This window comes from Pristis pectinata, chromosome 6 (assembly GCF_009764475.1).
Source record: "Pristis pectinata isolate sPriPec2 chromosome 6, sPriPec2.1.pri, whole genome shotgun sequence".
NCBI classification, from domain to species: Eukaryota; Metazoa; Chordata; class Chondrichthyes; order Rhinopristiformes; family Pristidae; genus Pristis; species Pristis pectinata.
Window position 1 is genome coordinate 28,473,703 of NC_067410.1, and position 15,917 is coordinate 28,489,619.

The 15,917-nt window shown below is 38.4% G+C and overlaps 1 protein-coding gene across 1 annotated transcript in view; it reads left to right on the top strand.

The window, feature by feature from the left end:
* Nucleotides 1–15,917, top strand: part of LOC127571346 (receptor-type tyrosine-protein phosphatase gamma-like) — a 536,499-nt gene that overhangs the window by 427,485 nt on the left and 93,097 nt on the right. The window contains 2 exon segments of the mRNA XM_052017635.1: nt 1,225–2,011; nt 13,663–13,801. Coding sequence (XP_051873595.1) covers nt 1,225–2,011; nt 13,663–13,801 — 926 coding nt within the window.

The following is a 15,917-nucleotide window of genomic DNA, read 5'->3' on the forward strand; positions in this document are numbered from 1 at the left end:
TGAGGCACCCAAAGTAAATGGGTAGTCAAGAAATCACTTGGAAAGGGCAGCATCTAAGTCAGAGCTTCGGCAGTCCTGTTGCCAATGACAAATGCAATTCCTCAGACAGCCACTGGGTGGCTAGTCCAATGATAATTGTTCCTTTGAAATATTCAACTTGCTGTGGAAGATGGGGCGTAATATAATTCTTTGATAATCCACATGTGCATCCATTACCTTTTCCTCCATAAATATAGCAATGACTTGAGCTGATTTTTCTCCCCCCAAAGTCTTGCAATGGGCCACCATGTACAAGAGTGAAAGGTGAGGACTAGAGTCCCCTTGTCCTCGCCTTTCACCCTATGAGCTCTCTTGTGTCTCTACCATGTACTTACTGCTGTAAGCAGTGCTGTTGAGAACCACTGGATATCCACCATTCACTCTGCAGCTTATCTCCAAGTTTGTTGCTTACATGTTGAAATTCTGAAGCTGGAGACAAGCTGGAGGTCTCTTGAAATACATCTCACCTTGTGCTTAACTGCTAAACCCATCTTTGAGCTTAGTGACAGACCACGCATGTGTTGAGTAAACGGGCTGGATACATGTCACACCTGGCCCTCTCCTTTATGCCAGGGATGAATGGTTCCCTGAGTAAAAAGGTAAGTCAAGGTGAGTAGTTTGTATATTTTACTTTATCTTGATATTTTAATTCATTTCTAGTACTTTACAGTGTTTTTAGTTAAATATTCTATTTAATTATTGGTCAATTTGAATAGATTTTAAATGCCTTTAGCCTGACTGTCAGAGACATTCAGAAACAGTTAAAAGGCTTTTGATAACAGCAAACATTCAATAGGATTTCTGGACATTCCAGGACAGGGCCTCGAGATCCGTGGCCTGAGATCCGTTCTCTATTTGTGGCTTGCTCCACTTTGTTGGATAATGTTATGAATAGATCAAAATCTTTGAACATAAACAAAATTGCTCTGATACTAATACAGTGTTCAGAAAGTAAATGGAACCAGTTATTGCAGGTTTCAAATATATTACTGACACAATGGAAAGTTTGTGTAATAAAATCTGTTTTATTAAACAGAATTTTATGAAACTGTTGCAGAAGGGACAAAATATTGTAATGACCACAGAAAGGAAGATTGTAACAATAGTGAAAGTACTATAGATGTTAAATCATCTTACCCTGTATTTATTTTTTCCCTTTCATATTTCCCTGATACTTCACTGAAGCCTACAGCCTCTCCTGCTGCTTCAGCTGACATGGCACCAATCAGCTCTGGGTCATCTACTTGGACTTCTTCTGGTCTAACTTTGCCCTTTGTTTCCATGGCAACTGGCATGGGCCCTTCATCCAGTGGAAGCCAGACTACTGTAGCATCTGTGGTAACGAGCACTTTGCTTGCAAGTCTTGGGTTTGGTGGTGGTGTTGTTCCTTCCTTTCCTAGTACTGTGTGGCCTACACGCCTTCCATCTGTTTCTTCAACCACTAAACACCGAGTGAGAACTGTTGTTTCAACGACTGAAGCATTGTCATCCCCAGGCTCAGAGGGTGGCTCTGCAGTGAACAAAACTGGTGAGGCAGAAGGTGAAGATGAAAAGAAAGACAATGAAGGTGAGAAAGGAGAGGGAGAAGAAGGAGAGGGTGATGAAGAGGAAAATGAAGAAGAAAGAAGTTCAGGGAAAGATGTTATAAAAAAAGAGGACAATTTTGTGAATGTAACAACAACTGAGACACAAAATGAGACTGAATCAGGGACATCACCTGAAGGTTCCAGTGGTCTAACTGAGAAAGATATAAACCCGACCAGTGAACTAGACCTTTCAAACACAACTGTGAGTCAGGAAAATACCACCTTTCCACAAATGACAATTGAACTGACGCAGATGCTATCCAAAGTTGCAACAACGGAAGGTTATCCAGTTCGAATTCCAGTCAATCCAACACCTCCTTCAAAAACATGGAACGATGTGGGACGAGAGAATTCAGCTGAAAACACATTTGTTATGGTGGATCCAGGTTAGTTTTTATCAAGTTTTCTTTTGTAGTCACTGAATGTTTCAATGAGATTTTTTTTATATATAACAGGCTGTATGTTGTTGGTATGCAGCATTTTTACTGTTGGCCTCTATTACAAGGAGAGGTAGCGTTGAAAAGTAGGGAAATCTTTCTACAACTTTGCAGTTCATCACTGAGACTACTCACGAAGTACTGCATACAGTATTTAAGGTAATTTAAGAATGGGTAATCTTGGACTGGAGATACTTTAGAAAAGATTTCATCAGTTGATTCCTTGGATGAAGGAGTTGTCTTATGAGCAATGATTGAGCAGATTGTGCATATTGTACATATTGGAGTTTAGGAAAATGAAAGGTGATCTTATTGGAACATATAAGATTCTGTGGGAGTGTGACAGGATAGATGCTGAGAGGATATATCCCACCTGGGGAAATCTAGAACTAGAGGGCATAGTATCTGAATAAGGAATTGCCATTTAAGACAATTGTGAAGAACATAGAACATTACAGTGCAGTACAGGCCCTTCGGTGCACAATGTTGTGCCGATATTTTATCCTGCTCTAATATCTAGCTAACCCTTCCCTCCCACATAGCCCTCCATTTCTCTATCATTCATGTGGCTATCTAAGAGTCTCTTAAATGTCCCTAATGTATCTCCCCCCACCACCTCTGCCAGCAGTGCGTTCCACACACCCACCACTCTCTGTGTAAAAAAAAAATTACCTCTGACATCCCCCTTGTACCTTCTTCCAATCACCTTAAAATTATGCCCCCTCATGTTACCCGTTTTCACCCTGGGAAAAAGTCTCTGACTGTCTACTCGATATATGCCTCTTATCATCTTGTGCACCTCTATCAAGTCACCTCTCATCCTCCTTCTCTCCAAAGAGGTAAAAGAGTCACAAATCTTTGGAATTCTCTACCCTAGAGCAGTGGAGATTTGGATCATTGAATGTATTTAAGGCTCGGGTAGGGTTTTGGACTATCAGATTATCAAAGTTCATGGGGCATAGACAAGAAAATGGAATTGAAGCCAAATTCAAATCAACCATGATCTTATTTAATGGTGCATCGACCATATGGACTACTGTTCCCATTTTTAATGTTATTTAGTTCAATCATATTGACATAGTAACTCAATGTGTGATGAGTTACAGATTAAATGTTTGATACTTAAGCAATGCTAAATTTAAACATCAAATCTGTAAAGTTGGTGTAATTTGCTCATGTGAAGAATTTGAATTCTCTATAATTTAAAGGGTAGAGTATCTGTTCAATTAGTTCATTTGTGACAAGGGGAGAAGATGTTCTTTTGTCCAACTAGTTTGTGGTTGTCTTTTTAAGTTAAATTGATCAACAATATTTGATTTTATCCACCTAATCTAGAAAAACTAAACCATTGACATATTAGAAGTAATATTGTTTGGTGAAATTATGTAGAACATCTTTCTCTGAGCAAACAATGCATTATGTGAATGTGAAATCAATAAATATTTAGTGATATGATAGAAAGGTGATTTTTCTTCATTGACTTGGAAATCAGACTGAATAAGTACGTATAAGATAATTCAAATTAGTTAAATGAGGACATAATTTTACTAGGTCGTGATTTTTGCAATCAGAAACTGCTGACCCTGGGATAGATTTTGCCTGCTTTCTCATCTGTTCCAAGCTGTGGATCGAGTAGCTTGGAGGACACACTTCCTTTGAATAAAACTGTTGCAAATAGGCACGCCAATGTAATTCATTGGATTCAGAGCTTTGCACTATTAGATGGCTCAAAGGTTGCCTGGCCAGCAGTTGTGTGACTTCTGGGGCCTGGGATGTGATGGAGTGATAAAGTGGGGCCCAGTGTAGCAGTGGCATAGCTTTTTTTTTGCAGACAGCAGTAACATTCCAGCTCCTCTGAACTTTGTGGAAAATCATTTTTGAACTTAACTTCTTGGTGTCCTTATGGCTATATTGCCAATAAAGCCAGTAGAACACCACATAGCTCATGTTCCACAGGGCCACAGTGGTATCTGAAAATACCAATTGGGGTCCAATGTACCTCAGCTTCAAACAGGCAGTCACATTGTCTCTCTATTGACAGGCAATTGTAAAATGGTTGATGAATTAGGGGTTGTTGAAGGAGTGGGGGGAGGATGAGACTGAGCTGGAGCATCAGCATTAAAAGTCCATGAAATGTACCAAACCTATATTGTGGCCACTATTAGACAACTGCCATTAAGGTTCAGCAAATTAAAATTGGCCTTCTGAGTTGCAATCTCATTGTAACACAATGAGTTAACTAACAAGACAATAAGGTTTGGGTGTCTGAATAGCATCTGAGTAAAGATTTATATTCTCTTGCTGGCAAAATTAGTAGATTGGCAAGTGCAAAATCAGGCTCCCATCCAAAGCAGCAAACCAAATCCTCACCTGCAAACTCAATAAAGAGATACAATGATTGGCATGTACACTGGCTACAGGAATCAGCCACAGACTGGCAATGTCAAGGGCCTGGACACAAGTCTCCTCCAGAATGATTTTTGCAGTTGGTGTCGGGGATAAGCATAAAGGATTCATTTTCCTTCTGAAGCTGAGAATGATGAAAGAGAATTATAGAGCATTTTATTTCTTGCTCTCAATAATTGTACTAGATACATTACCCAATAAAATCAGTGTGAAAATATGACAAGAGAATATAAATATAGATCACATTAATTTCAGTAAATTAGCAATTGCATCAAAAGAATGTCTCGTGCAAAATGGAAAAATTGCACAGATACAATACTCTTCAAAAGATAAAAGTAAACACCTCATAAGAAGGTTTTTCTCAATCTGCCAATTACGTACTGTGTTTTGCCAAACCACATAATTTCCAGTGAGAAGATTTCTCGTGTTTTCCTTTTGACTTCACCAATATTTTTATTTTTTTTTATTTACAGCGTGGTAACAGGCCCTTCCGGCCCAGAGAGTCCACGCCGCCCATTTTTTTTAAACCCAAATTAACCTACCTGTACGTCTTTGGAATGTGGGAGGAAACCGGAGCACCCGGAGGAAACCCACACAGACACGGGAGAACGTACAAACTCCTTACAGACAGCGACGGGAATCGAAACCCGATCACTGGCACTGTAATAGCGTCGTGCTAACCGCTACACTACCGTGCCGCCCAATATTGTCAAGAAAAAAAAAATTGATTTAGAAATTTTATTAACTCCATTTGAACTTCTTGCAAATTCACGCAAGCTTCATTGCATATATGATTGTTTCCTGCAAGTTCTGTTTTTATTTTAATGTTCCAGAATCTGCAACTTTTTTTATTTCCACTTTGGTTCAAGTTTCATTGGAGTTAACTCTCAACATTGTTAGATTTGCTGAATAGACTAATTGTATGCAATCCATTCCATTCCATGCATGCATTATATTTGTACAAAACTGGAATATTAGGCTACCGTATATAACCAATATACATTAAAATTATGTAAGTTAAAATTGAATTTGATCAGATCCATATTTTTGAGTTTTTTGAAATAGTGAGAGGATATAAATGAGTGAGCAGGCTAATGAATTGTCTACTAGGCATTGGACTATTAATTCACTGGTACGCTCTGAAGTCTGAACTTCATAACCACATCTATTCCAGCCAATAGGATAATTTATCTTGCAAAGTAGGAGAGTATTATTGTCAACCACAACCCATACAATTAGGGGTGTCAGTTGCTGGATATTCAGAACCAGAATTCCAGGTTCTATTTGTTGAGAGTATTGAGAGTGTCACCTTTGACCAGACAGTGCAAATGATTGTACTACTTAGGTTAGGCAGCATCAGTGGAGATAGAATCTAAGTTAACATGTCAGGTCTTCAGAACCTTTCTGATTTAAGATAATCAACCTAAATGTTAACTCTGTTTTTCTTGCTCAACAAAAGGCTGCTGGATCCATTAACAATTTCCAGCACTTTTATTCTTATTGTGAATGCTAGTGCTTCTATAATATTCACAACACTAGAGGATAGATTTACTTTAATATGTTCAGTGAGAAACTGATAGTATGAAGTCAGCCAACTGTCCAAAAACAGCCAAAGTCCGATGGAAAGTAAAGTCAGTTTGGGAGCAGTCAACCCAATCCTCTTCTGGGAACTGTGAAATTAAAACTACCCCTACCAATTTACATCAGGTAGTAAACAGCTCATACTACTGTACTTTTATGGACATGTCATCCATTGTAGCTATCCACTTTATGGATCAGGAGCTGTGCTTCACTTGATATGCAGGTTTTAACCATGCCCACATCCAGAGTCATTTAATGTTACAATACGTATTGCACGTATACAGTTTTTGCTATTACAATTTCTGGTCAAATTTTCCCTCAAGTGGCTTGTAAAAGTGGCTCCCATAACATTTAGAATTAAATGTAAACAATTATAAAGAAAGAGGCTTGCATTTTTGTAGCAATTTTTATGTCAATTTCAAATCATTCCAAATTGTTTTTGTACTTTTTTTTGAAGTATAATGACTGTGGTAATAAAGACAACACAAAAGCCAATTTGTGAACAAGCTCCCACCAACAGCTATGTGATGAAGATTAGGTAATCTAGTTTCTCTCGAAATGTTGATTTCAAAGATTTAGATTAGTCAGGTGACTGGAGATAATTTCCCCCATCTTCTTTGAAATAATGCCACAGGAACATTTATGTCTATCTGAGAAAGTGGTTGTGCAACTTAACATCTGATTTGAGCTACAGTACTTCCAGCAGTGCAGTGGTACTTCAGCACAGCAGTGGAGTTTCAGCCCAGATTTTTGTGGTCAACTCACTTGTATGGGATAAACTGAGAACTGTCTGGCTTGGAAATAAGAATGACCAACTGATGACATCTGTCCATAATCATACAGCAGTGCTTTAAGCAGTTGGGATAGTTTTATTTTCATGGTTCTCAGCAGAAAACCTAGAAGATTGGATTGGCTGCACCTCATATGATTTTAGTTACCACTGGAGTTGGCAGAAAATAAAATCAGGCAGGATGTAATGTAGTTGGCTGACTCCATCCCCTCAGTTTCTCACTGATTGTATTATATTAAAACTATGCCCTTCATGGAACAGGTGCTTAGCAACCATTTTATAATTAGCCCTGTGGAATAATAGATAGAGGACTGAGTGAACATGGCTGTTTTTTAGGTAGGTCTAATCTCTAGGTATGTTTTCATGTATCAAATATTGAGGCTTCATCAAGTTCTTTCCATCTGGGCTTTCAGTGGAAGAAGAATTACCCCTGTAATGTGTGCAAGCACTGTTAGTGCTTTTTGCATTTATGTCCCAAAACCTAGGCACAAGAATGATATCTAAACATTTATTACAGCTGGCATGACACATGTCTGTAGTATTTTGAACAGTGCTTAAATTACATTAAATTCTTCAAATGTTTTATAAATAAAATCCCTTTAGAAAATACTACAGAAAGTCAATCTTACAAATGAAGAAAATGCATCAATAAGCAGATCCTCCTCCTTTCCCCCACCACATAAAGTTAAAAGCTCAATGTGATTAAAACTGAATAAACCAAATGAACTGGAAACCTCTGGATAATTTAGAAAACGGAAGTGCTTTGGTCTGCTATCTGGATGACCTATGTTTCTTATGGCTTTATCCCAGCAGTCATAAAATCCTAAGCATGTGATGCTCATCATCCGTTGTATTCTCCTTTTTAGCTGCACAACAGCATATTTGAACCAATTGTCTAATATTTTTCTTACATATTTCTGTCTGTAATGTTGATAGTTTATTTGAACTAAGTTATTTGAAATGGAAATAAAGCAACTAAATAGGACAAATACCTTTAGCTTATTAGATATTTAATTGATCTTGTAGTTAGCTCTAAAGGCATTAATCCTCATCAGCATACAAAGTAATCTTGCAAAATCGTGTAATGTTTATTTCACCACATGAATGTGAAATTTTTAAACTGTATCTACTATTGATCTTAAATAATAGGAAGCCAGTCTCAGAGTGTGTAGACATGATTAGATCTGGAATTGGCTAACTGATCACCAGATAAGTCATATGATGGGAGGTGATTCCATACTGTACTTTTTTTTCACTCATGCCATTGGTGTCTTCACTGTAGTGAGTAAATGGGTGAATGCTTTCAGGACGCCAATCCATTTTGAGACTCTTTATTGTACCCATGACTACATAAACACATACCTGCTCACCATTCAATAAGATCACAGCTGATCCGATATCTCAAATCTATTTTGTTGCCTAATTCTCAATCATTTATTATGTCGGAAAATCTTTTTGCAGTTCTGCCCTCAATACCAGATGGATCACAACTGAATTATTTTCCCTACAAATAAAGCACTTAATGTATTCTCTGCTTCTTCAACCTACTGCAACAGCTCACTAGTCTTTCAATAGAATGTTTAGCTTTATTGTAACATAAAGATCAAGAATTTTTTTGATGTAACTGAGTAATGTGAATGTTCCATTTTCATTATAATTGGTATTCATATGTGCACTCAGCCTTGCAAGACAACTGGGGATCCAAAGCTCTTGTCATTTCAGTGAAAGAGTTAGTTAAATGTTGGGTAGAAATTTGTTGGCCTGGGGTATGTTTTGACATATCCAGTGTAGGCCTTCATTTGTGCTCAGTTTTGATCATGATTTTTGATTGACATATTAATTTGCACCTTATTCTATTTATGAGAATGATTTGCCCTGTTGTGATTATTTTGCATCCATACACCCAAAGCACACAGAGCAAATAGAGTTATTTTCATCCTCAGGGAGCACTCATTTGATGTCTGCCTTACTATATTGGCAAGTGTCTATACAACCTGCACCAGAAACTAGATTTGAACACAAGACAGTAGCCCCGTTTCTGCTTTGTTTAAAGAGATCCTTAATTACTTGCAGGTTTATTGCAGGAAAGTTTTGTGCTTTGTGGAACTGCGATTGGGAACTGTGATGGTTGGAGATATCTCCCCATGAGGAGAAGGCTGATATAATCTTGACAAAATGATGGTTGCTTTCCTTGTAATCCTGCTGGCTCACCAGGATGATCATGAGCAGAAAGAGAAGGCTTGAATGGACACCATAGAGCCCAAGGGGGAGAGGGAGGAGAGCTATGAGCAGGATGGTCAATCCCTGAAAAGTCGTATCTCCAAGGGTCCAAAAAGCAATGCATTCAGAGGCTATGATTTTCAAAGCAAATGGTTACTTGGTGCTGCCACCTGGTGCACATAGAGCTCCAGCCACCACTGGTGTTGTACCTGGAGAAGTGGCCACGAACAACTTAGTTCCCAGTTCCCAGATCAGTCCGAGTGGCAATATATGTAAACCACAGATATGCAGCCCATTGCTGCATACTGGACTAGTTTAAAGGCTTTCTACTGAAAGGGCAATTTGCCACACTTTCCTTGAATAAAGAGCAGCAGACTATATGGGAGCAGAGATTTGCCAAATTATGGGCTTTCCAAACTTTCAGGGAATGATAGATTGCATACATGATGCAAAGGACTCCACATAATAATCCTTGGTTTTCAAGAAATATGTTTCATTTCTAGCATTTCACCAAGAGTCCTTCATCATTAATACACTATAGCCTGACAGTTCATTCATCATGAGCTACTCGGCCTAAAGTGCCACAATGCACCAATGGATGTACCTTCTGGGAGTAATGGCTATCCTCTCACTCCAGTCAAGGATCCTGCAGGTGCTGCTAAATGCAATTACAATCAAAGATACTGGATGCATCATGGAGATAACAACCAAGGTCCTCAAACAGGGATTTTGTTGCCTGGATTATTTTGGGATATTCTGTAATGTACCTCAGGGAGAATTTCCCACTTGTTGCCATCTGATGTGTTCTGCACAGTCTTACTATAATGAGACACTTGCCTACTATGCAGCAGGAAGCAGTGGAAGAGGAGAAGGAGGTGGAAGAATAATGTAGGTAGCAACAAAAAATTGCCTTCTGAATGTTAAATCAGGGTGTGATTGTTTGCCCTACAGTAAGCTGAGGACCCCACTGCATTGACTGAGGACTTGAACAAAGAGGCACTCTGTGCATCCTCATGCAATCCTTTCACAATAACTGGAGTTTGTTGAAATTAAGCTGAAGGTAACCATGCAAGATCTAGGCAATGATCATCCCTAACAAGAGAAAGTCTAACCATTTCCCCATGTCATTTACCAGCATTTCCATTGACCAGTCTATCACCAGCAGCATATTGGGGTCACTGCCGAACAGAATCTGACCTGGAACAGTCATGTAATTACTGCGGGTGTCAGGGCTGCATTTTCTGCAGTGAAGAAATCAACTTTGGACTTTGTAAGGATTTATAATCATTTATAAGATATAAACCACGTATGCTGAAGAATATATTCTACTTGTCTCAGTGATTGCAACCCCAAAGGTGATGAAGGTGCCTTAACTAATTCAGCACACAATAACCTGTTGAATTGCCATTTCCATTAATCACCCTGAGCATTAACTGCAGCCTAATGTCAACACGATGCCTCCAATGTGCACCATGTACAAAGTAAATAACAACTATTCACTAGCACTTCTTTACCAGGCAACATAAAATATTTGACTCCTCCCCTACCTGGAAGGATAAGTCATCAATCACATTGTCACTCTAACATCTACACTGAAGTTGGACTCCAAGTCACACACTATCCCATGTGCTGGCTTAGTCACCGTGTTGGAACTGCCCACCTATCAGTACTGTGGGAGTTTCTTCCCACAAGCACTACGGTGAGTCATAGAGGTGTGTGCTTACCACCTTCAATTGCAATTCAGGATCATCATTACATGTTGACATCTCAACAATGTACACCTCCACAAGTGATTACTAATAAAACAACACTCAAATCACCATCACGACACAGTTCCTTATTTACATCCCTTTGATGCTGATCAGCTCAATGTCCTGGTGTGCACAAATCTTGAATATTGGAGCCATGCTGAACAGTTAAACATCCAATCAGATGTAAAACCATACACACTTTGTATTTCCCCTCAGTACCTGTCTTACTACATATGCAAAGTACCCACTCATTGGCTGGAGCCAAGCTGGTAGATGGTTGCACTAGTGGAGGACACACATGGCCATTGAAGATGATGGTGAACAGCTTTTGACTTAGATGGCCCAGTTTCAGACAGCACTGTCTTGCTACAGCTAGCAGCAGTTTCATCCAGATGTCTGAAGAGCACTGTGGGCACAAAGTGAGCTTTTAGCCTGAGAAAGGATATCAGAATCTAATTCTGTAGTACTGCTAATACTGCCCAGGGGCAGGAGGTCAGCGATCCTCATAATCTATTGGATGGCAAGTTACTGAAGTGTTGTGTCAGCCTTAAAGCCTAAAAATGATATATTCTAGAGTGATGTTGGCAGCAGTCTGAGCTTGAGCAGCTATCTGAGCTCTGACTGCAGCATTCATCAAATGAGTGACTTCTGCCTGTGCAACCACAGAATACTGCACCAATTTCAGGACCGTGAGTATTGGCTTGGAGCTGGCCACCTTTTCTATGCAAAATGCAGATTCAATGAGAAGCCAAATGCATGATTGAAAGTGGGCTCACCATCATGCATCTAGACATCACACACAGACTTTCAGGTAGGTTTAGGCAGGTATAGAAACAAAAATTAGTATTGTTGTTAGCTAAACAAGAGCTCATAACAACTCAATCTTCCACTTATATAGCACATTTAAAATTGCAAAGTGTCCCAAAATCCCTCACATGAGCAATATAAAACAAAATTTGATAACAAATCACATCAAGATCTATTGGACCAGATGATCATAAGCTGTCAAAGGTGCAGGTTTTAAGAAGGAATGAGGGAGGGCTAGAGAGGTCTTGACAGTTAGAAGCATGTTGCCTCTGGCAGAATGATTAAAATGGATAAGTAAGAGGTACATAAAATTAGAAACATTTTCATGTCATATAGTATGGAAATGTAAGAAAGCTTTGTTGAGAAATGATGGTATATCAATTCCACCATTCAAAAAAGGCCCTTGATTGTTATTTGAAGCAGATGAAAGACGATGGCCTGGATTCTGGTGAGTTTTGCTGTCTGTGGACTTTTGCAGCTTGAACCATCTCAAGAAATCAGCAATCTCTCTGTAGTTGCAACAACTAGAAGAATCTTACTTGTTATTTGTATTCAGCTGGAGCATTGAGCTTAAAGACGTCAGCACTGGAATCAAATTGGTGTTGCAGGTTGATGCCATGATCTACCTGTTCTTTACATTTCCCCTGTTGGTCCATATGCACACAGTATATGGATCATCGATATGGTGTCCGGCACTACTTCTACCAAAAATACCACCAGCAATTATTGTTCTTTACTAGGCTAATTGAATACAAAAGTAGAGAGGTTATATTTCAGTTATTTCTGATCAGTTAAGTCTTTTTGCCTGTTGCAGGATGTCATCTTGAACTTCCAAGCTATCTCATTGTGCTCAAGGTACAGTGCTATTGAGTCTGATTTTACCCCCAAGGTATTACCAGAATTTTTTAAAGAAATTTAGCGAAAGTGTTATATGAATGCAAGCTAATAAACACGATGCTAAATTCAGTCCTTCACTTCTTTGTCGTGCTGTTACATCAGTCAAAATTGTCAGTTGTTCTTTCACAATTATATATTTAAATGGTTCCAATACACTAGATTGATCTAGAAATGGATTAATTAATATATATCTTTTTTAAAAACTAGTATTTATAACATGGAAAACATATTGAGCAAAGTATGTTGCATTGTTAATTTTGTTGCAATCAACCTGTTTCAATTAAAGAACCAAAGCATAGCTTTTTTAAGCTATTAGTTTCAGAAGTAGACTTTTATGGATTAAAGTTGTAAAATAATGGAACAAGAAATTAAGAGAAAGTATTTGACTGCCTGTCTTTCTCTTAAAAAAGCAATATTGGATTTCTGATTGCCATTGAATGCCAGAAGCATTGAGAATTGGAAGTGTATGGCTGCACTCGTACATCACGGATATTCACTGTCAACATTGTCTTATTACCACCTTCGTAGTGCACCTGCTATCAAACATTAACTCCATCAATAATGAAGGCTTTTTTAAGTGACAATAAACAATTGCTCTACAAGCTTGCATCTGCCTTGCTTGAATTGTTGGCTTTGAGACTAAATTTAGCTTCTATTGCAGTTTACAGGCAAATAGTGTAAATGTTATTTCAACAAAGAATAACTTTAGACATTGTGTGACATTTTGAGCTCATGATTATTACTGCGGTTTAGAAAGAATTGCATCTATATTGTGCCAAAGAATGTTACAATCACTGAAGTGCATTTTAAGCATAGTTATAGGAATGGAGATAAAGCAGCAGCCAAGTTATCCAATGCAAGTAACCACAAACAACTGTATGTTACTACTGGATGTTGATTGAGGAATTAATTTGAGCAAATATGCTCATCATCTGAATGGTTCTTACAGTGTCTTTTAAATCTCTGTAACCACAAGACTGATGCTCAACAACTACATGGGTAGGAACCACTGGAAAGGTAGTCGTGTTGTTCTTACAGATGGAAGTTCATGCTGTGTTCTATATATCATGCCTTAGGTATTCAATAAAATGTTATTCTAGTTTAAATTCTTGCATTTTCACTTTCTTCCTCTTTTTATTTTTGTGCAGAAGATAGGTCCTCCTCCAGTATGGCCACACAACCATACTCACCGTCCAGTAAGATGGAATGGATAATTCCATTGGTGGTTGTCTCAGCATTGACATTTGTCTGCTTGATTCTCCTCGTGGGGGTGCTAGTTTACTGGAGGTAAGATTTTGAGCTGCTTCTATTGCAGTTGCCCAGTAATGAGAATATCGTTGACCTTACATGTAAGCTAAAAGCAAAGACTGCAGATGCTGGAAATCTGATATAAAAACAGAAAATACTGGAGGTACTCAGCAGGTCAGAAACCATTTGTGTTGTGGGAAGCAGACTTCAAGTTTAGGGTCAACAATCTTTCACCAGAATGGGAAAAGTGAGAGAGCAAGCATGTTTTAAATTGCACAGAAAGGGAAGCGTGGAGAGCACTGCTCATCTCACATTACTAGTCTTCACTCATCTTGTTTATTTACTTCTCCTCCACACATTTCAACTTTGACTAGCAGGCCTTCACCACCCTCCCTTGTACAGCACCAACACTACTTAGGTCATTCTAGTCTCCATCCTGTTGTAGGCATTTCCTTTGCTCTCTCACTTCTCTGCAATTAAAACACAGTCATTTTCCTACTTTTCCAGTTCTGTCTCTGTTTATTTCTCTGCAGGTAGTGCCAAGTCTGCTGAGTATCTCCGGAAATGTCTGTTCTTATGAAGTGTAAGCTGACAGTTTTTAATTTTTGATGACCTGTTTCTATGACAATGAAATATAGTAAAAAGATTGTTTTCTATTAATTTTTATCCTCTTTAATGTTCTTTAGTTTTCTGTGCCATCCATAAATATTTATGAGTAATTCTGTGTGGTTGGTAATTTAATTCAACAGGAAAAGCATGTTCAGTTGGAATCATTCATATTATTTCTGGAGGATACATTAGCCTAGAAAGTGGATCAATTAATACCCCATGTTTTATGTGTATTCCTCCTGGCTTCTGTCTCTTGAACCAGACTTCAGTAACATGTTGTGTAATTCTGAATGCTCTCTCCCTGTACCAAGCAGCCCCTCTGTGCTCCCTGGCAGCCATTGTGTGCATTGTTTATGTCTACATGCCATGGGGAACGTGGCTGAAAATGCAGAGGCCCCTTTTTTTGTTCTTAGCAAGGTGTTGGCAGTTGAGCAAAATTGCTTGTTGTCTCATTATAGCTCATTTCTGGATGTAAAATACTCAAGTGCAGTTTTAAATGCATTCTTGACCAATTTCACAATTTTTGGAGAGACCCAATTCATTGTTCATGTGAAATGCAATAATGGTTGAGCACAGGATTGATAAAAAGGTGATATCCAATTTCTAGGTTATTAATTTCAAACAGATTAGAATTATTTTGTTACGTTATGTTACCTACTCTGAGAAATCAATTCTATTGTTTGGTAAAAACTAAATTTTTTTAGTTGTACATCTCCCTACAAATTAATTCTACCTCTCTTCTATTCTCTTTTCTAAGTGGATTAGTTAACAGAAATCTTGCATTTGAATCAGAAGATTATGAGCTGAAGTTTAGCTGTGTGAATCAAGTACATAATCTATGCTGACACTTAAGCGCACAGCTTGAGGAGGTACTGCCTTTCAAATGAGACATTAAATTGAGGCACTGCATGTGTGTTTCTCTGAACTCATGTGCTGTTTCAAGATTAGCAGCAACTTCTGCTATGAAACCAAAGGCATCATTTAGCACATGAGGAAATTCTGAACTTTTGGACAGCAGCAATTGCCATGCATTGCCTAAAGTCTGGTTTCAGTGTATACCTTGATTGTTTGCAACTTCTGCAACTCCACAGCTCCAACTGGTGGAACCACTATTCAGAAGGGTATGGTGTTGCATGAACAAGTCATAACCTTCATCAACTCAAAGCAAGAGGGAAGCTTACTGTAAATTTACACTCTGTCCAAAAGGCAATCACGTAGGTTGTTGTCGAAAAGTCACCTGAAGAGACTGTTAATTGGGGTGGGGATGGCGGTACAGATTAGTGGGTATAATGAGGGAAATTATTTCTAGGCTGTAGGGTTTTCAATTATTTTTGGGTGTTATTCCCGAAGGAAAGTTGCCATAATTTAGTTTGCAATGGGACTGATTAAAGTAGAATCCTTAACAATATATAAGAAGCCATTTATTTAAAAAATTCAAGTATGTGATATATTAAAGACTTTTAGATGAATTTAGCCACTTCTAACAGGAATCAAAAGATTGATTGCCTAAAGTTTAGAAAACAAATTTAAGTTTACATTGAATTTG